The sequence below is a fragment of the Mastigoproctus giganteus genome, chromosome 3 (genome assembly GCF_048544385.1).
Source record: "Mastigoproctus giganteus isolate SK-2022 chromosome 3, ASM4854438v1, whole genome shotgun sequence".
Classification (NCBI taxonomy): Eukaryota; Metazoa; Arthropoda; class Arachnida; order Uropygi; family Thelyphonidae; genus Mastigoproctus; species Mastigoproctus giganteus.
In genome coordinates, this window is record NC_143577.1 from 189,794,570 (window position 1) to 189,818,606 (window position 24,037).

General features: G+C 36.4%; 1 protein-coding gene across 1 annotated transcript in view; it reads left to right on the plus strand.

Moving 5' to 3' along the window:
- LOC150088498 (cytochrome P450 2C21-like) overlaps nt 1-24,037 on the plus strand; it is an 88,981-nt gene that overhangs the window by 37,808 nt on the left and 27,136 nt on the right. The window contains exon 4 of the mRNA XM_090370193.1: nt 17,148-17,254. Coding sequence (XP_090226319.1) covers nt 17,148-17,254 — 107 coding nt within the window. The remainder of the gene's footprint in view (nt 1-17,147; nt 17,255-24,037) is intronic.

Here is a 24,037-nt window from a genome sequence, read left to right on the forward strand (position 1 = left end):
AATCCAATGGCAGCCTTTTCTTCACTTTCTATAAAATCAGTGAAACTCTCTTCTATTGATATTATTCCGTCAATAATTTGCACATATCTAGTTATTTAGGACATTTGGTTATGATGTGATAAATCGGGTGTGAAATCAATTAACAAGAAGAAGTACAGTACTTAGCTTCATTTTTTTTTTTTTTTTTTGAAATAATACTGGCCCGAATTTCATTTCCAATTAATCATATAAATTATTCTTAAATTTTATGCGATATATAATTCACAGTTCCTTTATGATGATCTGAATTTTTTTCTGCTAGTTCCTTATTATAATGGCTTATACGTTCAATGATATTCCAGCTTTCGGATTCCCAAATACCTCATTTGAGCCTCTTAATACAAGACTATTTTTTTCACAAAATAATATTATCTAGAATAATTTTTAAAATTCTTCTCCATTTTTCTTTCTCTGTTAAAATTGCTTTTTGTAGAGCATCAATAAGTTTAGAATTTTTTAGACTCTTTTCCATTGATTTCCATTTTAGAAAGTGTTCATGGTGTTTTAACGAATTTTCGTAATTTAGAATACATCTATATAAGGGTTTTCAAGAGGAAAAGGCTTTCTGTGAATTGAATAATGAAGGCACATTGCCAATATTTTTATTAGTTGCAAATAAAATGCAGGAAAAACAATACAAAATTTAGTTTCTTTGGAGTAAATCAGCCAATTTATGTCTAAAATTCACCATTAGCAATTTTTTTTTTTAAACCATTGAATTTTTTTTTTTTTTTTTTTTTTTCTATTGAAAATAGAAAATCGACGACCGTACTCGCATAAAGAATAACGAAATATTCGATAGCCAAGATTCGGGATTCAGTATGATATGATTATTATTTTCATATTTTATAATCTGAGGGGACTCATACTCTGACTCAGTTTTTTGGTTATTTTCAGAATTATTAGATTATTAGATAAAGAAAAGATACTTTTCAAATTATCTTTTCTTTTCTTCTTCCGTCCTCAATTCTTCTTTCGAAATTTTGCTCCACTTATTCTTACTTATAATATTTTAGTTTAATTAAATTTGGAGCACAGCCAAATAAATAACATCTTGCATTGTAGACATGTAGACTAGAATGAAACAATTTTTAAAACTGCTGTTTCTTGAACAGAATTTAAAAAAAAAAAATTTAATTCAGGCATATGTACAAATTGAAATAAAAAAAAAAAAAGACAAACTCGATAACACATTATTTTAAATAGCAGTTTGCTCACAATCTGCATTTTTGTAGTATAAAAAAGTATTTTAACAAGGAAAATGTTCTGTTCAAAAAACAAGAACTTTTTACTCAAAAAAAAAAATTAACAAGGAGAACTATGCCCTCCCAGTTTGATTGCTATGTCTAAACTCATTTTGAAAATGAGACAAAAATCGAATTCTAAAACATATAGTTTAAATAACTAATAATTACATATAACGTTATATCCTATAAAATAAAATATATAGTTACAGTTCAACTAAAGGAAAGTTCAAGTAAAGGAAAATTCAAAAGATGAAGGTGTATTCCCGTGTCGGAATAAACCTTCATCTTTTGAATGGCTATAGAAAACAGTTGACTAGCATGAATTCTCGTTATGTGGGATAGGTGGCTGCATAAGTTTTATGTTCCACTTAACCTGTGGAATGGCTTAAATTGCTTAAAGGGTAGAGGTGGAAACAAAGCATACAAAGTTAAGTCTCTCGTAATCCGTCGTTATATTGAAATTTTCTTCATTCTACAAAAACTTTTAAATGTAATTACCGAAAGGAATTCAAAAAATTCGCAATAAAGAAATTCGTTAAACATAGGTCAGACTGTAATTAAATCAAAAATGAAGCAATTTTAAAATATATAACTGATCAAATGTGCCCTTAAAATGTTGCACCTGTGGCTGGCGACCCGCTCGCTCCAACCTAGTTCCGGCTCTGCCATGAATGTTGCCACTGGGAGAGCAATTTCTTTCGTATTACTTGTTTATAGTCTGTACAGGCACGAGTTATAAAGGGTCACTGATTTGGCTGTGGCGTCTGCCAAATCAATTCCCATTATCCCAATGTGGCTAAGAATACGACAGAAATGAACATCGAATTCATATTGAGAAAGAAAGCTAGCTTCTGATGTTCCAGGGACAGGACTGGATGGGGATTAAAACCGTCATCGATGACAGTAGGAGAGGGGGCACTTTGAACGAAACTGACCAGGGGGGGCGGTCTGTCAAGCCTCCCTTCCCCCACCCCGCCAACCCTCCCCTCTCCGAGCTTGCGGTCTGCCTCCCCCCTCCCTCCCCTACCCCCGAAACACTTTGAACAGAATTACACAGCGGGTGGTCTGGCGACTTCCCCCTCCCTCCCCCACCCCAAAACACTTTGAACAGATTTTGTCAGCAGGTGGTCCGTCGATCCCACCCCGCCACTAGGTGGCGCTGTCATCGAAACACTTTGAACAGAATTTCACAGCGGGTGGTCTGTCGACCCACCCCCGAAACACTTTGAACCGATTTTGGTTGCGACGGTCGCCGCTAGGTGGCACTGCCATAGAAACACTTAAGCTAGCTGACCAAGGGCAGTATTCCACCCTCCCCACCCCCACACACAGATGTTGAATCTTTGATTGTGATGACGTCATCAATCACGTGAATCCTTCCCATGATAATGTTATTTTTAGGCAATAAATTAATTAGTGTTATTTTGAATTGTTTTTACTTTAAAGTATTCATGAACAAATCAATGGTATTTTTAAAGTATTCATGACCAATATTTTTAACCAATGGTATTTTTTAAAGTATTCATGAACAAATCAATGGTATTATTTGAACATAATTAAAGTATTCATGACCAATATTTTTAACCAATGGTATTTTTTAAAGTATTCATGAAGAAATCAATGGTATTTTGTGATTTGAAAGTGATTTTCAATATAATTTTTAATGAAGACAGATTTTAACGGATGACCTTTTTTGTTTGGAATACTGAACTACAGTTGCTTTCGAATAGATTTGAATAAATTTGTACATGAACATCCTCGTGAATATTGTTGTTTGCCGTATAACGAACAGTGAAACTCATTCATGGCAAGATTTCACTGGTTCTCTTTATTTCGAACACAGTTATAATTTGATTAGTGTTATTACTTGAATGCAATTAATGTGTTTTTTCATAATTATAAAGTTCGAAATTAATTTAAAATGGTTGAAGTTTAAGGGGAAATTTAAAAAGTTAAAATAAATTTACCACAGGTTGTGTGAAAATTACAAGGTAAACATCGTAACTCCCAAGCTGTATAACATTCTTACTATTCTGGTTAAAATTCTAAAATCTTCATTGCAGACTGGGTTAAACGGGCTTTTATCGGAATTGTAAAGAGACCGCACAGGTCTTTACTAATAATAAAATCTCAATTCAGATTGCATACTGTTATGAGAACAATCCATTTTTTGTTTTCCCGTATGAAGTTTTCAAGCATAGTTCCAGAAAGTGTTCAGCATTTACAGTATGGAAAAAATTTTGAGCTCCACAAAAATAGACCGGCGATGCTAAGTTTAAGTACTTAGCAATTAAATTTAACTTATTTGCATAGTTTTCCACTCACCTAGTTTTATTAGAGTTCACATTTTGTCTTTCCAGTGAGCGAAACTTTTACACACACACACACATAGCTGAACGAGAATGGTTTCCATTTGAAATTGTATGTTACCCAGAGCCACAATCCAGAGACACGTTGTCTTCCTTTTGCTGCGAATATTTTATCAATTCAGGACGTTTCTTCTCCACTTTGATAACTACACCACAAGAATCTGAATGGAGGGTTGAAAAATTCACAAAACCAACACAAGCAATCCATTTGAAGATACAGAAATTGTAATGACACCAACCCCACGGCTAAAGGCAACTGAAATGCTATAATTATCATGTGAGAGTTTAACCAATCATAAACCAGCTTTGCACGATAACAAGCAAAAAATTAAGTGATATCCACAATATTTTTTCAAAAATGTTTCCAACATTTGTGCGAAACGTAATCTGTATACTGATATGTCCATAAGCCTGGAAAACGTAAAATAGGTAGAACTCTGAGAAAACCCCCCAAAACAGCAGTGTCATAAAATTCCGTTTATGTCATAATCCTTTGGTTTAATTCCAGGAACACAATTCCCAATTAAACAACATTTTTTACATAATTGTAATATGTCTCTGTAGCCAATAGAAAATACTGTAATTGCATGTCTATATGAACGCAATAATATTTATTGTGATCCTGCGATTGTGTTTTTCCCAAAACACAATCGTTAGTATGAACTTATTTTCACTCTCAATAATAGTACTAAGACACAGATAAAATTCGCAAAAGAATAAAAACTTATTTCTCTATCAATAATAATGTTAAGGAACCACAAAGATACAGATAAAAGTTACAAAAGAATATTCTATTTTATTCTTAAAAAAACTAAAGAAAGATACAAAATACTTACAACTAAAGATTCCCTAATCTAAATAAATCAAGCTACTGTAACCACCATCTGTTGTTAAAACATCGTTACTCCGATCGTGCCAGATGATGGGCACGGTGGAAGCACCGGACGTGGAAAAACCGCTCTCGTCAACGGCATAGGGATTCCGAGGACCACCAACATTTACATTGTCTTCTTCATACTCCCTGACAATAATTATGTCCGGTGAATGAACCTCACGATCAACGTATGCCGATCCTATTGACACTCCCGATGCCGACCGTGAGGAGTTGGATGCGGATATATCACCATCGTATGAAAGATGCAAACTTGCAGAGGTTGAAAATTTCATAGACACTTCCCATGAACAGAGGCTATCATCCAGCGATAGAGATGAATTGGTGTAATCGATACAGGACAGCCCCGTACTAATGGGAGTTGAGCTCCGTGTTTTTGGAAAATATGTCGAGGCATTCCAGTCAAAGACCTCATAACGGTTAGCAACGTCCGAAAGGTCTATGTCGTCGCAGGAATCCAAGGGAGTTGAACTCCGTATTTTCGGAAAATATGTCGAGGCGTTCCAGTCAAAGGTCTCACAACAGTCAGCAACTTCCAAAAGGTCTACGTCGTTGCAGGAAACCCACGGGTCACCACACTCTGAACTTTTATCATAACAGACACCTGACCCTGAACACATGCACAAACTGTAGCTACGCAACATTGTAAGGACGGAAAAAACGTGAGAGTAGCATGAAGAAATAAACACAAAACTAGCCCTTTTAAACTCAAACAGGTTCAAATGTTAACCCAATACAATCAGATTGGTAGGGAAAGCTGAAAATTTAACCAATGAGATGCGTTCATGAACGTGAGTACGCGCCCGCGTGTACGTACGTACCGGAATCATCGTATATAATACTGTTGCTAAAAACAACTTATTAGTTAACGTGCTCCTTTTTACATAATTTGTTAACACACATTTTGTTGGATCTGTGAACTGCAAAGATTTAGAACATATTTTTCTGATATTATTTTAAAACTTCATAAATGAACGTTCTGTTATGGTAATAGAAATGAGAAAATACAGATATATCCACCTAAAAATTAACAGATTTTATAATTTTCACAACCTATTTGTAGGTGTCAAATGTATATTTTAGCCGTTAGGGGATAGCACAGCTTGGAACTTCACAAAGTTTACGAAAGATAGCCTTTGTTTGTCCATAAGATCTTCACTGAAAATGGGAAAGTTTGAGAAAATCACATGTCACCTTTAGATATTTTGCATGTCCAACCGGAAAATTTGTCCCGTTATATTCGCTTTCGAGATAGAGAAATTGTCCTTAAACGATTTCGCCCACCTTTCAATGCAACCCTCAGGTTTTTTTATGCATCCCAACTCAAAAAATTACGCAAAACGACTGTAAAACGGTTCGCAACCGACTCGTTGGAATTATTGAAATTATGAAAAATAAATATCGTAAAGCTACATTGACTGGTAGTTTAAAATCAACACTTGTTGACAAGCTGATGGAGGGGAAAAAATAACTTTCAATCTCAGCAACTGCGAATGGATCCAAAACAGTTAAAAGCTGAGATTTTTAATAAATTTTCAGTTATCCATCAACATTTTGTAACCTTTTCAAAACAAACGTGAAAAAATCAACTTAAAATTCTTAATTTTAAGCATTTTCCGTGTACTATAAGATAAATTTGAACCTGAACAGCTCATTCAAATCATAAAAAACATCCCCAAATGGCGTAAAACTCAAACAAATACAGCCAAACCTCGGAAAATCTAACAAAAATTATGTAAAAAATCTTAATAAAATGTTTTTCAACATTTATTTAAGATTGAGACCCCCACCACCCACACAAGAGGATTACGGTGTCCCACCAGATTAAAGGCTCATGATTCAAAAATATATAGAGCGTCATCACCAACTCAAGGGGATTAATAATGATTATACCGTTCCTGGGTTTTTTTCTCAGAATTCCGATAAGCTTACACATTAACATGAAAAAACAACGGAAACTGTGTACAAGTAATTAATGGACCCTTTAAAATTAGTGAAAATGGTCAGAAAGAGAGAAAATAATCGGCTTTTTCCCATGTACCCAAGAGATGTGTTTGTGAGATTTTTAATTAAAAATTTGCTTACACATTACAACATTTTTGTTCTGTCAAAACATGAAATTCATTCATCACAGTAAAAATCAGGGTGGAAACACGCAAAACACTGTCAAGAGACAGAAATATAAGAAAATTAAGTAAAAATATCTTAACAATACAGCTTCAACATTTATTCAACCCTCAGACCCCAGCCACAACTTCACAGGTTCTTAAAAACCCTCCTCAAAACGATTATGGTGTTAAGACACGCCTAAGGTTAAAAAAATATTAACCGTTATCATTGAAATAATCACATTTTAGATCTTTTGTGTTTCCAGGAATTCCATCATCCCACAAAATTTTAGAAATTACACATTTGGAATCAAAGGAACATATTAGAAAAATAATAGGGTTTTTTCAAATAAAAAAGCGTTTTTTTTCTTATTTACAATCAAAAGTTGAAAATTTGCATGTGTGCGACATACAGACAAATAACTTTGCTGGTTTTTACCTACCAAAACAGTAAAAAGATGATATTTTTAATAATAAAAAAGACTTTTCAAAGTACTCTGAACAGTTGAAATGTTAACAATTTTTGGATCTGTTGTTGCAGCAGAAACATGAATGTACACACACCACACTGTAAAATTAACAATGACAACAGAAACTATACTTTTATGAATCTATCGGCATAACAACTGATGAATTTTCATATGCACACACTCATACAAAAGATGAGCAAAAGTAATTTGAGACAAAAATCTTGATTTAACAAAGCTAGACAAAAAAACAACATACTAGATGAGGGCAAAACACCATACATGTGTTCATACAATTCTAAACTACCATATTTAAAGTGCATGTTATAATAAGAAAGACCAGCAGTGTGTTACAATAGGAAAACTCACCACAATTTTCCAGAAACATAAGTAATTTTGAATCTCAAAGCAATCATCCTTATTCATGTATCAGCAGATACCGTGTTTATTATATAATTCGTCATTTACCAATGTAACGCCATATTTGAAAAAGGAAAAATTCGAAGCAAACACATGAAAATTTAAGATAATTTTAACTGGAAGCGTATACATTTGAATCGTCACACATTTAATTTCATTATTTCGACTGAAAATAGCCGATTTCTGCCGAAGGCAATTAGGCTAACACACGCTGTGCATGCTCTTTTCACATTCACGTTGAACCAAAATAAACCTGAAAAATAAAAAAAAACAGCTGCAGATCACCGGCTATTTTACACACGCTAAGACCGAACAACACCATCCTAAGTCAAAGATGGGGTGCATAAGGAACAAACTTAAAACGGGAAAATTACACCCACTAACAATGCTCCTTTGCGACAAGCTTAAGAATTTTCATTTAACCCTGATCACTGTGGGACCACAAAATAGCTCGTCGAAAACGAGCTATTTTATTTTATTTAATAAAAAAGCTATTTTGTGGTCCCACAGTGATCAGGGTTAAATGAAAATTCTTAAGCTTGTCGCAAAGGAGCATTGTTAGTGGGTGTAATTTTCCCGTTTTAAGTTTGTTCCTTATGCACCCCATCTTTGACTTAGGATGGTGTTGTTCGGTCTTAGCGTGTGTAAAATAGCCGGTGATCTGCAGCTGTTTTTTTTTATTTTTCAGGTTTATTTTGGTTCAACGTGAATGTGAAAAGAGCATGCACAGCGTGTGTTAGCCTAATTGCCTTCGGCAGAAATCGGCTATTTTCAGTCGAAATAATGAAATTAAATGTGTGACGATTCAAATGTATACGCTTCCAGTTAAAATTATCTTAAATTTTCATGTGTTTGCTTCGAATTTTTCCTTTTTCAAATATGGCGTTACATTGGTAAATGACGAATTATATAATAAACACGGTATCTGCTGATACATGAATAAGGATGATTGCTTTGAGATTCAAAATTACTTATGTTTCTGGAAAATTGTGGTGAGTTTTCCTATTGTAACACACTGCTGGTCTTTCTTATTATAACATGCACTTTAAATATGGTAGTTTAGAATTGTATGAACACATGTATGGTGTTTTGCCCTCATCTAGTATGTTGTTTTTTTGTCTAGCTTTGTTAAATCAAGATTTTTGTCTCAAATTACTTTTGCTCATCTTTTGTATGAGTGTGTGCATATGAAAATTCATCAGTTGTTATGCCGATAGATTCATAAAAGTATAGTTTCTGTTGTCATTGTTAATTTTACAGTGTGGTGTGTGTACATTCATGTTTCTGCTGCAACAACAGATCCAAAAATTGTTAACATTTCAACTGTTCAGAGTACTTTGAAAAGTCTTTTTTATTATTAAAAATATCATCTTTTTACTGTTTTGCTAGGTAAAAACCAGCAAAGTTATTTGTCTGTATGTCGCACACATGCAAATTTTCAACTTTTGATTGTAAATAAGAAAAAAAACGCTTTTTTATTTGAAAAAACCCTATTATTTTTCTAATATGTTCCTTTGATTCCAAATGTGTAATTTCTAAAATTTTGTGGGATAATGGAATTCCTGGAAACACAAAAGATCTAAAATGTGATTATTTCAATGATAACGGTTAATATTTTTTTAACCTTAGGCGTGTCTTAACACCATAATCGTTTTGAGGAGGGTTTTTAAGAACCTGTGAAGTTGTGGCTGGGGTCTGAGGGTTGAATAAATGTTGAAGCTGTATTGTTAAGATATTTTTACTTAATTTTCTTATATTTCTGTCTCTTGACAGTGTTTTGCGTGTTTCCACCCTGATTTTTACTGTGATGAATGAATTTCATGTTTTGACAGAACAAAAATGTTGTAATGTGTAAGCAAATTTTTAATTAAAAATCTCACAAACACATCTCTTGGGTACATGGGAAAAAGCCGATTATTTTCTCTCTTTCTGACCATTTTCACTAATTTTAAAGGGTCCATTAATTACTTGTACACAGTTTCCGTTGTTTTTTCATGTTAATGTGTAAGCTTATCGGAATTCTGAGAAAAAAACCCAGGAACGGTATAATCATTATTAATCCCCTTGAGTTGGTGATGACGCTCTATATATTTTTGAATCATGAGCCTTTAATCTGGTGGGACCCCGTAATCCTCTTGTGTGGGTGGTGGGGGTCTCAATCTTAAATAAATGTTGAAAAACATTTTATTAAGATTTTTTACATAATTTTTGTTAGATTTTCCGAGGTTTGGCTGTATTTGTTTGAGTTTTACGCCATTTGGGGATGTTTTTTATGATTTGAATGAGCTGTTCAGGTTCAAATTTATCTTATAGTACACGGAAAATGCTTAAAATTAAGAATTTTAAGTTGATTTTTTCACGTTTGTTTTGAAAAGGTTACAAAATGTTGATGGATAACTGAAAATTTATTAAAAATCTCAGCTTTTAACTGTTTTGGATCCATTCGCAGTTGCTGAGATTGAAAGTTATTTTTTCCCCTCCATCAGCTTGTCAACAAGTGTTGATTTTAAACTACCAGTCAATGTAGCTTTACGATATTTATTTTTCATAATTTCAATAATTCCAACGAGTCGGTTGCGAACCGTTTTACAGTCGTTTTGCGTAATTTTTTGAGTTGGGATGCATAAAAAAACCTGAGGGTTGCATTGAAAGGTGGGCGAAATCGTTTAAGGACAATTTCTCTATCTCGAAAGCGAATATAACGGGACAAATTTTCCGGTTGGACATGCAAAATATCTAAAGGTGACATGTGATTTTCTCAAACTTTCCCATTTTCAGTGAAGATCTTATGGACAAACAAAGGCTATCTTTCGTAAACTTTGTGAAGTTCCAAGCTGTGCTATCCCCTAACGGCTAAAATATACATTTGACACCTACAAATAGGTTGTGAAAATTATAAAATCTGTTAATTTTTAGGTGGATATATCTGTATTTTCTCATTTCTATTACCATAACAGAACGTTCATTTATGAAGTTTTAAAATAATATCAGAAAAATATGTTCTAAATCTTTGCAGTTCACAGATCCAACAAAATGTGTGTTAACAAATTATGTAAAAAGGAGCACGTTAACTAATAAGTTGTTTTTAGCAACAGTATTATATACGATGATTCCGGTACGTACGTACACGCGGGCGCGTACTCACGTTCATGAACGCATCTCATTGGTTAAATTTTCAGCTTTCCCTACCAATCTGATTGTATTGGGTTAACATTTGAACCTGTTTGAGTTTAAAAGGGCTAGTTTTGTGTTTATTTCTTCATGCTACTCTCACGTTTTTTCCGTCCTTACAATGTTGCGTAGCTACAGTTTGTGCATGTGTTCAGGGTCAGGTGTCTGTTATGATAAAAGTTCAGAGTGTGGTGACCCGTGGGTTTCCTGCAACGACGTAGACCTTTTGGAAGTTGCTGACTGTTGTGAGACCTTTGACTGGAACGCCTCGACATATTTTCCGAAAATACGGAGTTCAACTCCCTTGGATTCCTGCGACGACATAGACCTTTCGGACGTTGCTAACCGTTATGAGGTCTTTGACTGGAATGCCTCGACATATTTTCCAAAAACACGGAGCTCAACTCCCATTAGTACGGGGCTGTCCTGTATCGATTACACCAATTCATCTCTATCGCTGGATGATAGCCTCTGTTCATGGGAAGTGTCTATGAAATTTTCAACCTCTGCAAGTTTGCATCTTTCATACGATGGTGATATATCCGCATCCAACTCCTCACGGTCGGCATCGGGAGTGTCAATAGGATCGGCATACGTTGATCGTGAGGTTCATTCACCGGACATAATTATTGTCAGGGAGTATGAAGAAGACAATGTAAATGTTGGTGGTCCTCGGAATCCCTATGCCGTTGACGAGAGCGGTTTTTCCACGTCCGGTGCTTCCACCGTGCCCATCATCTGGCACGATCGGAGTAACGATGTTTTAACAACAGATGGTGGTTACAGTAGCTTGATTTATTTAGATTAGGGAATCTTTAGTTGTAAGTATTTTGTATCTTTCTTTAGTTTTTTTAAGAATAAAATAGAATATTCTTTTGTAACTTTTATCTGTATCTTTGTGGTTCCTTAACATTATTATTGATAGAGAAATAAGTTTTTATTCTTTTGCGAATTTTATCTGTGTCTTAGTACTATTATTGAGAGTGAAAATAAGTTCATACTAACGATTGTGTTTTGGGAAAAACACAATCGCAGGATCACAATAAATATTATTGCGTTCATATAGACATGCAATTACAGTATTTTCTATTGGCTACAGAGACATATTACAATTATGTAAAAAATGTTGTTTAATTGGGAATTGTGTTCCTGGAATTAAACCAAAGGATTATGACATAAACGGAATTTTATGACACTGCTGTTTTGGGGGGTTTTCTCAGAGTTCTACCTATTTTACGTTTTCCAGGCTTATGGACATATCAGTATACAGATTACGTTTCGCACAAATGTTGGAAACATTTTTGAAAAAATATTGTGGATATCACTTAATTTTTTGCTTGTTATCGTGCAAAGCTGGTTTATGATTGGTTAAACTCTCACATGATAATTATAGCATTTCAGTTGCCTTTAGCCGTGGGGTTGGTGTCATTACAATTTCTGTATCTTCAAATGGATTGCTTGTGTTGGTTTTGTGAATTTTTCAACCCTCCATTCAGATTCTTGTGGTGTAGTTATCAAAGTGGAGAAGAAACGTCCTGAATTGATAAAATATTCGCAGCAAAAGGAAGACAACGTGTCTCTGGATTGTGGCTCTGGGTAACATACAATTTCAAATGGAAACCATTCTCGTTCAGCTATGTGTGTGTGTGTGTAAAAGTTTCGCTCACTGGAAAGACAAAATGTGAACTCTAATAAAACTAGGTGAGTGGAAAACTATGCAAATAAGTTAAATTTAATTGCTAAGTACTTAAACTTAGCATCGCCGGTCTATTTTTGTGGAGCTCAAAATTTTTTCCATACTGTAAATGCTGAACACTTTCTGGAACTATGCTTGAAAACTTCATACGGGAAAACAAAAAATGGATTGTTCTCATAACAGTATGCAATCTGAATTGAGATTTTATTATTAGTAAAGACCTGTGCGGTCTCTTTACAATTCCGATAAAAGCCCGTTTAACCCAGTCTGCAATGAAGATTTTAGAATTTTAACCAGAATAGTAAGAATGTTATACAGCTTGGGAGTTACGATGTTTACCTTGTAATTTTCACACAACCTGTGGTAAATTTATTTTAACTTTTTAAATTTCCCCTTAAACTTCAACCATTTTAAATTAATTTCGAACTTTATAATTATGAAAAAACACATTAATTGCATTCAAGTAATAACACTAATCAAATTATAACTGTGTTCGAAATAAAGAGAACCAGTGAAATCTTGCCATGAATGAGTTTCACTGTTCGTTATACGGCAAACAACAATATTCACGAGGATGTTCATGTACAAATTTATTCAAATCTATTCGAAAGCAACTGTAGTTCAGTATTCCAAACAAAAAAGGTCATCCGTTAAAATCTGTCTTCATTAAAAATTATATTGAAAATCACTTTCAAATCACAAAATACCATTGATTTCTTCATGAATACTTTAAAAAATACCATTGGTTAAAAATATTGGTCATGAATACTTTAATTATGTTCAAATAATACCATTGATTTGTTCATGAATACTTTAAAAAATACCATTGGTTAAAAATATTGGTCATGAATACTTTAAAAATACCATTGATTTGTTCATGAATACTTTAAAGTAAAAACAATTCAAAATAACACTAATTAATTTATTGCCTAAAAATAACATTATCATGGGAAGGATTCACGTGATTGATGACGTCATCACAATCAAAGATTCAACATCTGTGTGTGGGGGTGGGGAGGGTGGAATACTGCCCTTGGTCAGCTAGCTTAAGTGTTTCTATGGCAGTGCCACCTAGCGGCGACCGTCGCAACCAAAATCGGTTCAAAGTGTTTCGGGGGTGGGTCGACAGACCACCCGCTGTGAAATTCTGTTCAAAGTGTTTCGATGACAGCGCCACCTAGTGGCGGGGTGGGATCGACGGACCACCTGCTGACAAAATCTGTTCAAAGTGTTTTGGGGTGGGGGAGGGAGGGGGAAGTCGCCAGACCACCCGCTGTGTAATTCTGTTCAAAGTGTTTCGGGGGTAGGGGAGGGAGGGGGGAGGCAGACCGCAAGCTCGGAGAGGGGAGGGTTGGCGGGGTGGGGGAAGGGAGGCTTGACAGACCGCCCCCCCTGGTCAGTTTCGTTCAAAGTGCCCCCTCTCCTACTGATGACAAGCCAGGCAATGAACTGAGAGAATCGGTATATATAATACATTTTTGGTAATGGTGGGTTTATATGTGATCCAAGACTAGCTCAATTGCGTGCAGCTCTTCAGTGAATATGTTACATTCGGATGCATTCGGGAGGGGGGGAAGATCTGTGCAGATATTGTAGGGTCTGGGAAGACAGCTGCAGATCCCACAGGCACTTCTGACTTCGAACCATCTGTGCAGCCTGGTACGAAGTCAGAATGTCAGAACAGTGTGCTAAAAACAGCTGCAGGTAGACAGCAGATAGAATTCTGTTTTCCCAACTGTTAAGAGGGAAATTTCAGGCTGGGGCACGAGCATACAAGGGCGGACGAGATTTGTCTTGGCAATGGAGCAACGCTTTCTACCGAGATGCCCAAATCTTTGTATAGCCGTTGGAAAAGAATACCGAATGGACGATCGGCAGTCTGGCGAGTATTACACAGATTTTCCAGCGTGGTTCGAAAACGGGAGTACAGGTGGGATGGCCTAGAAGGGATTTCAATTTGAAAACACACCGTAAAGACAACTGTTTCCGACGAAGCGATAGCGATGGTTCATTTGCTTCAACATAGAGGCTATGAACAGCAGATGTTCGAAATGTTCCAGTAGAATTACGAATCGCCTGCTTGGATGGGATCCAACCATCGGAGTACGTTGAGTCTAGCAGCTGCGAATACTTTGGACTCGTCATATAGTATAGACAGTACAGGTTCACGTTAGAGGCTCAAAAAATTGCATCGATCGGCACCCCAAACATTAAAGGAGATTTCAAATAGGATATTCAATCCTCTCGTGCACTTCGAAAGTAGTTGACGGATATGTTCTAAAAAGGTTAAATTTCTATCAAATACAAGACCGAAAAGTGTAGTCTCAGGTACCATTGGAATAGAATTTTGTCCAAGTCTCAGTTCAGATTAAGGGTGAAAGTTACACTTGGGACAAAAATTTACGCAAACGGTCTTTTGCGGGGAGAGCCTGAACTCATTATTCCATGATTTCACGTGATGAATGGCATATTGCAGTCGTCTCTCGTTACCCTCATGTTGCAGGATTGAGAGAATATGCTAAAATTATTAAATTGAAGGCACATTTTACAGCTGGAGGCAGGCTGTTCTATGATGAAATTCATTCTAATGGCAAAAAGCGTGACACTTAATACCGATCCCTGCTTTACTCCCTCCTCTGAATTAATAAAAGTTGGGAGATGACCTCGAAGGCCGATAATATAAAGGTCTTTTAATATGATCTCCCCTTAACGAATCCATGTTGTGATGAGGTAAATTGCATTCCTGTCTAGATGGTCTTGTATTACTTCTTTAAAGAATGACTTCATTATTTTCCTTGGAACAGAAGTTAAGCTAACAGGTCTGTAATTACTTGTGTCACTGTTTACTTACTTGTGTCACGCTGCAGAGATTTGGGCATCTGCATCTCCCTTTACCACCAAACCAGTGTTCTCAACTGAGTATTGGTTTCTTAAGTATGAATGCCACATGCTTAGCCTGACTCCCCAGCTCCGGACCACTGCTATGGCCAACACTTAAAATGCCAAGGCTCACGTGACTCTTTAATGAAAGGAGGCTTGCCACAACAGTCAAGCTCATGACCCTCTGAAAAGACGCCTTCGCTTCTCGGACCGGTTTCTTCCTCAGCAGATGTTATCTCGAGTCCAGGATGTCGACTTCAACGAGTTCTGGCAAGATCGACTATATATGAAAACAATAATCAGTCGGGTGGCCAAGAGTACTACTATTATAATATGAGACTTCAGCAATATATACTCTTAATCTAATCAACTATGTATATAATTATGCACCTCAACGTATATCCTTAGAGTATGTATTTTTTAAACAAATGGTTTATACACTCACTTAATGTTCTACGTATATGTGTAGTATACTCAAGTCATTTCTCCATTTTTCCGTACTGTATTTCACTTATTTATTGTTTATTTATGTATTTTTTGGCTTATTAACGCAATAATGTTTCCGTAGTGCATGGTTAACCCCTGGCCACTGCGCCGTGACGGGCTGTTGCAACTACTATTATGTAAATTATCATTCTAAGCATTGCAATAAAGATTCTTCTTCTTCTTCCTTGATCTCCCTTTGTGAATTGAGGACACATTTGCACATCTTCAGGTCACAAAGACTTTCTCTGAATCCAAAGATGCTTTCATAATTTTGGTTAAGTCTCTGCTTGCCTCCTTTGTTGCCTCCCGTAATATAATATGACAGATCCCATCCACCCCAAGCACCTGTATGTTCAGCTTTAATTCTCTTCTCCCACTTTTCTCTCAATTATCACAAAATCATTTAGCTCCCTGTTAGAGTTTGATAAACTACTGGTATCCCCTTCCAGAAAGAACTCCTCATATGTGAATATAAATGCAAAATACCTATTCAGATTTTCAGCAACCTGAGCAGTTAAACTATCAACAGTTAAACTATCCACATAAAGCCGTGATAACTACTGCTACCAAGTACACAGGGTGGCTGTTATGTCTGGTGTTACGATTGGTCGTGGAACTCTTTGACTATTCTACAGGTGTTCAGGATTGCGACTTTTTGGAGTTCCTTGTAGGGAACCCTATTGCTGCTAGGCTGTTATATAGGGTCTTTGGTACTATACCGGTGGCTGACACGATGTTCGGGATGGTTGTTACTCGTTGCATATGCCACATCTCTTTGATCGTGTTCGTGTACTTCCTCATTTTCTCCTCATGGTTTTTCTACAGGTTGCCAGTGTTGGGCACTGCCATGTCAATCAGATAGGTAGCCTTTACCTTCTTGTCGACAAGGGTTATGTCCGGCTGTTGTGCGGGATTGTCTTGTCCGTTATTATGGTGCAGTCCCAGTACAGCTTGTGGGTTGGGATCTCTATTACTGTATGGGGTTCGTACTTGTAATACGGTACACTTTCTTTGATCAACTGGTATTTCCTTGCTAGCTTCTGATGTATTATCCTGTCTACCTGGTCGTGTCTATGAGTGTACTCAGTCTGGAAGATCACCTTGCATCGCGCGGTGATATGGTGATCGTTTCTGAGGCCAGGTGGCTTCGTCGACATGTGTCATCTGACATTCCGGGCTCCTCGGCGATGTATTTTCTATAGTTTCTTCTCATTATTATTATTATTATTATTGCTATTATTTCAACCTCATTGCGAGCTCCATCTCGCAATCAGGGTAGTTGTTGTTATGTCTGTTGTTACTGTTTCTCGAGGAACTCTCTGACTATCTTAATATTATTTATTTATTTATTTATTTATTATTATTTTTACAGATATAATCAATCTGAATGGATCTGAATGGCAGGAACAGCGCCGGTTTTGTCTGCGCATATTGAGAAATATTGGTTTTAATAAAGGCCAAATGGAAGAGAATATACAAGTAGGCTATGTTGTTTTGTATATCTATAATCATATGAATAGCATATAGTAAAATAGCATAAAGTAAAAAGGCATAAAGAGCATAGCACAAACAAACATTTTCAAGTTCAATAAAGGGTTTTCTCAAGGGTAACTCATATACATACAGACTGCCAGCGTTTTCCGGTTGTTTCAAGAAATAATTAGTTCGCAGGCTGTTGGTTATTACCATTAGTTAATGCATGGGGAACAATTCTCTCTTTTCCTCTCTTAAAAGCTTACAATCGATTGAATATATCATTCACTGTTACTCCTCGTAGAGACACTTGATTCTAGTATTCCTATTCTTATTACAAAAAAGTTACCGGTTTCCTTGACAAAGAAATCTCCTAATAAAATTAAAACCTCTTAAACCGGAGCAATATGAACTGTTCTGTTCTGGTCCTGAATCTCCGATCGTTGAATCACCTGGCAAGTTACCCGATTCTTCAGTCCCTAAAGAATCTGTAGTTTTATTTTTCCCCAGGGTATCCACCTGTTTATGTATATAATGCCTGAAACGCATCCATACAAATAAAAATCACCCACAAAAATTTAAATAAAATCATGTCCCAGTATTATTAAATAAATAAATATTCATTTATTGCAAATACAGCAAGCCCATCACAGCACATGGCTAGGGGCAGGTAATAATACAAAGGAAATGACATAAAATAATCGACTATATGTACATAGCAGATTTCATATAGACATTAACAATGACTAGGAATTTTAGTTACGAATTAAAAAAAAAAAAAAAATTGCAGAACAGGACATTTGGCTTTCAGTTGCAATTACTGGGTTGGATTATTTTTCTTCATTTTATCGGACGTCTGACTCCTGTAGGCTTCAGAGTTGATTAACCTGTTTCAATCAATGTTGTGATGATTTATGAGGTGAAGTGATGCATAGGGGAACGTTCTGTTCATTTGTTTGAGCCTGGAGTGGTTGGATTTGAATTGCTGGTGTCTTGAATTTTCCCTGTTGGGGGCAGCTATTATATTGGCTAAGAAAAATTGGTGCGTCGCAGGCAGAAGTGATTAACCTTGCAAGAAGCATGACTCCAGACTCGCTGATTATCTGTTGCAGAAGCTTTGTTTTTTAGGTTTTCAAAAAGCTGTTGCCTGGATATTGTATGGGGAAAATGAAGCTTACTATTGAGCCATCTAAGAACCCAGTATTCTAGGGCAAGAAGTTTCTTGACGGTTACTTGAGGAGCACCAGACTAGACTTCGGAAGCATAGGACAGAATGGGAAAGATGCATCTTTGAACATGCTTAATGACTGTTTTTCTGTCTTGAATCGCTGCTGTTTCTTGTTTGATTAACCATTTTGCTTTTTGAATCTTTTGAGCAACACATAAATAGTGGACATTAAAGGAGAGATTTTTATCAAAAACAACTCCAAGGTATTTTTGAGCATAAACATTTGGGATAGAGACATCTCCAATTTTTATTTCTATGTGGTTGGGTTGGTTCTGAAGGGAATAAGTAATTTGAGCTGATTTTCTTGCATTTATATTCAGATTGAGATCTTTCAGGTACTTGATGATTTCACAATCTGTGAATTCGCATCATTGATAACTTTGCGAATATCATCACTGGTTTTGGAGATTATAAATGACTTTAAGTCATCGGCATATGCCAGTAGATTTGGATTTTCTTGTAAAAGTGGTTGAAGAGATGCTGAAAATATCGTACTGGAGAGAACGGCTCCTTGGGGAATGCCTGTTGAGGTTGTGACGAGAATATCGACAGTACTAGTGGGGAAGAGGAGAAGTCTGCGATTTAGGCTATATTGAAGATAGGAAATAATCATTGTGTCAACGAGAAAATGATTTTTTAGTATTTCAAAAGCTTTTTTGAGATCTATGTTGTCGAAAGCACCTTTGATGTCAAAATAAAATACATCGTATTGTGCCTTATTTTGAAATGCAGTTTGGATGCGAACAATGGTGTCAGCTAGGCTTGCTGTTGTGGAGTGCACTCTAAGACCAAAATGCATATTGACAGGTGCATTAGCGAAGATTGCATGTTGAAGATATGGTAGCATGATTTTTTCAATAATTTTAGTAATTATTGACAAAACAGCAATTGGCCGATGGCCGGGATGGTTATTTTTTCAAGCTTTTTTTAGGAATCAACGTAATCCTGAAAGTTTTACACTGTCTTGAAAGGAATGGATCGGAGATGCACTAACGAATCAATGATGTATACGCTGGACAATCTAATAATAAAACGAGAGATGCCGTCAGGACCTCCACTACTATCAGGGCATATTTGGTTAACTGCACGCTGAACTGTATTCTTGTTCACAAGTTGGTTAATTAGCAGGGCTTGACCAGGAGACACATCATGTTGCACGTTGTCTGCTTGTTCATAAGAATTGAATGCTATAAATCTGTTTTGTATACCTTCAGTGCAAATGTCAGAATTGCTTGTTTTCATATTGCATCTTACCCATTCAAAAACTAGATCATGATGTAAGGTAGCGGTTGTTTTTATAGAAAGTGCTCTTTTATTGTGCTTTAGCATGGACATAACATAATTTTTGTATGACTGAATTTTTTTGAGTTGAAACAATGCTCTGCTCTTTTTATATTTTATGTATCCTGATGAAGTGCTGTATTTCTTCCACTATCTGTGGCATTTTTTCTTATTTTTAAAGTATGGTTTCAGGTGGAATTTGAACCAAGGTTTGGAGTGAGATGATATTTTAACAAGTTTGGATGCCGACTCTGTTTTCAGTTGATTCAGACATTTTATAAGAAGAAAGGTAGCGGTATAGGAATATTTTTAAGAGAATCCCATGGGTAGTATTTTAAGAGCTGCAAAAACTTTTCTTTCTGAAAGAATTTAATTGATAATATTCTTTTAGTAATTTCCACTAAAAGAACATCATCTTTTAGAGGAAATGACGATGATAATAATCATCGGGGCGAGGATTCCCGCAGCAAATTGTTGCTTGCAGTTCTACACTTTTGTGGTCAGATTTAAATGTAATGTTCCTGCTATGTTTTTCATGCAGTGGAAAGTTAGGGTATACAAGATCAAGCGCTTGATCACCTCTTGTAACAGGGACGTTAATTTTTTTAGCTCCTAGGACGAAAAATGAGTTGAATAGCAGCTTCATTTGTAAATTATATTTGGGCAGGGGAAGGTTAAAGTCGCCATTATAATGATGTTAGTTTGAGGCTTAAGAAAAGTAGTGATCCAGGTTATTACTTCATTAATGATGTCATCAATAGGTCCAGGCGGAATATAAATATTATAAATTTGAAGCAGAGAATCCTTAACTTGGATTAATAGGGAAATTCCCTCAAAGTTAAAGGTGTTAGAGTTGTATGTGTTCAAAACTTTAATATTGGATTTTAAAATTATGGCGTGTAGCTGAGATTCTTCGGCAGTAGGAAAACATCTTGTAAAGATTCCTGCTTCCACGTTTCAACTAAACATATGATGTCATGCGATTATTCAACCATTAATGAAATAAGCGTAGACAGTTTATTTTTTATGCTTCTTACATTTTGAAGAAAATGCTGAGATGGACATATGTGTTGGAAGGATGTTTTCAAACAGATGTATTAGTTGGCAGGTTAAATGATGGATTAGTATGAGAATCAGGAATATCATTCTCTAGCTATGCAGAGATTTCAGCAGACTGAGAATTAATTGGTAACTTTTCATAAGAGTTGTTGACCGATCCTCCAACAGCTCCATAAAATGGCATGACGAGTAGACCATTTGGCCAGATATCAGGATTCAGATATTGTTGTAAGTCACAATTCTTTAGCTCAGTTCTAAATGATGAATATGTGGGATGTTTGGTTTTTATTTTGAAAGTTCTACCTAGAATCCTAGCTCTAATAGCAGGTTGTCCATCTGCTCGGAGGTAGTATTAGGGTCTAGCCTGCTAACAAAAATGTTACTACTTCTAAGCGTCGAACTATTTCTGTTTCTAATTTTAATGCAAGACTGCATATTCTTGTTCCTATTATGCTTGCATATCTGTTGTTTCTGCGGGAAAAATTAAAATTTGGGGAGTTTGTAGGCAAGCTGTTATGGGAAGGTATTTCAGGGTTAATGCTCAGAGCGATCATTTTGACAGTGCGCATACAAATTGCTCGGTTTCTGTTGATCACTAATAGTGGTGGATATCGGTTGTCTGCCTGTGTCAACACGTGCGAGGAAGCACGATTATGTTCTCGGAGATAAAGAGAGCTAGAGCTCGATTTTTGGGACGGCGCAGCCGTTTTTTCTGGAACAAATTCTTCAGCATCTGGACTGAGGACTGGACTGCAGAAGCCTGATGAACAGAAGGGTGAGGCACCGGAGGGCTTTCGATCAGAGCCTTGAGTTCGAGAAGCAAGTGGTAGAATTTACATTGCTGATCTTCTATTCGAAAAAGATGCTTTTTAATATCTTCATATTCTCTAAATTGCTTCCTCAGCATTTGTTTCAAGGAAGCAAATGAGCAATCATTGTTTGGGGCTGTTGAAGACAGGGGGGACGGATTGGAAGAGTCATCCGTTTGGGCGGAGGCATCTTTAGTTGACTTCCTTGTATGGTCTGAGGGCTTAGGAGATTGTAGTATACTGACGGGAGGAGATGAAGGATGGTCAGAGTTGCGAAGATCAGCAACTGTTGGTATTAGTGTGCGTATAATGTATAATTGATTGCAATAGCATTAACGCCACATTACAAATGAAAGTTTAAATAATTTTATCATTAGATGCCACTGCTTTACCATCACTACTTTAGATGCCATCGTTATTATCATTATTATTTTTATGTTAATCTAATTTAATTTCAGGTTATCCTGTTTTATCTTGCTGGCATTCTCAATTTTTTTCCATGGTAATTACACACACATATGTATACGTTCATTTAAAAAGTCAACGGATAGCTCCCAGTAATGGTATTAAATTGTCTGTGACTAGCCAATGGGGAAATATTTTGAGGCATAAAGGAAATCAGTTGGTGATCTCGGAATGCATTTCAAACCTGTTTGCACAAAACACAGCTAACATTTTACGGGGAAATATAGTTGAATGTCACATAAAGAAAATGTTAACCATGCTATTGCTCAGATGTCATGTAATGAAAATGTTATGCATTATATTGATTGTTGACGTGGGTATTAAACATTCCTACCTCAACGATCGGAGACGGACCAAAGAAGCGGAAATCCAGATGTCATACGTCGTCTAAAAAATCAGGCAGATAGTATGAAATAAGGAAACAGGAGTCCGAGGATATTTGAACTGATGGCGACCTCATCTCACCACTTTATCCAAGAGAATATGAGTTGTGAGTGGGCTACAGATAAATCTCTATTTCCGCGATATGTGGAATGTCGCATGCCGTAAAATTCTGTGGAAGAGCTGCAGCCCACAAGCTTTTGATAACAAGAACAAATGCACCATGAGTAGCCTTGTGCAAGACACCTCAAACCGCCACTACTCTAGATCAATAGAAATCTGTTCTGCAGAGATATAAATCACGAGACACCCTCTCCTATTCTAATGGATATCTGAAAATTGTGGGAAAAATAAAACAAAAAAACTTTAAATTATTGACGTCTATGTCCTCTCAGCCTGACACTTGGGAGGAGGCGTCATGATATTGAGTGTGATCGACATTCCTTAGCAGCCATGATTCTCTGCTTTATGATAAACATTTTGCTGTTCAAAGTGTATGGGATCATGACTTCTGCGTTAAACCTTGATGTGCTGGACAAATCTGCCTATCTGCATTGTACGCTGTGGAGATTTATGGATGCGATCTTTAAATATTCCAACATGACAGAGCTCCATGTGACAAAGCAAATATTGTAAACGCGTGGTTTGAGAAGAATAACTTCGAAATAGATTGCCTAAAGAGTATAGCACTCTTAACTCAACCTAAGTTAACATTTTTGTTATGAATTGTAAGCAGAATAAGGGAAAGGCCCTTATTGTCAGTAGAGTTCACGGTTCCTTTAAAGAAAGAGTGGTGGAGTACAAAACAATCAGATAACTAGTAGAATTGTTAGCCTTCCACGACCTAATGACTTCTTTCAAATAATCATTAAATGGGTTTTAGGTGCATCAGCGACTTAGACCATATTACGCCATTCAGTGTTATTCTTTCTACAAGCAATTGTATGTTGTGCAGGCTGAGCCTATACTGGCACAATGAACAACATTCATTGAATTGGAACATTATGGTCAGAAGTGGGGCAAAACATTTTAATTTCTATAATTTGTCAATACCACAGTGTGACTTTGAATGTGGCATAACAGTCGACGAGAGATGCGCCGCTGGTGCAAATATCATACACTGTAGGGGCAGGGGGAGTTTACGTATAACAGTGTCAAGAGTGTGAATGGTTCAAGAAACGGAAAATATCCAGCCACGGTTGTATGGTCGCAGTAGATGTGAGATGCCAACGGAGGGTGACAGGAATTGTGCAGTCCGGCAAACAGTCTGTCAAATGATAGCGATTTCCTTTCTGTCAACAGAAACAAGCAGCTACGAATCCTGTTCCAAGTATATACTGGTTGTTGTTCTGTCTGAGGAATCTCTATCGGTTGTTGCATACTGACAGCACGATCACAGTATAGAGAAAGCAGTACTGTGAATTAGTCGACCTCTCGTACTAGGTGTCGATACAGCAGGCTGGTGATGGAAGTGATAGTGTGTGGTCTTCGTGGCACACGTAATGTATCCTAATAACCGTGGATCAACTTTTGAATACGATATCCCACTTAAACATTAATGGCAAC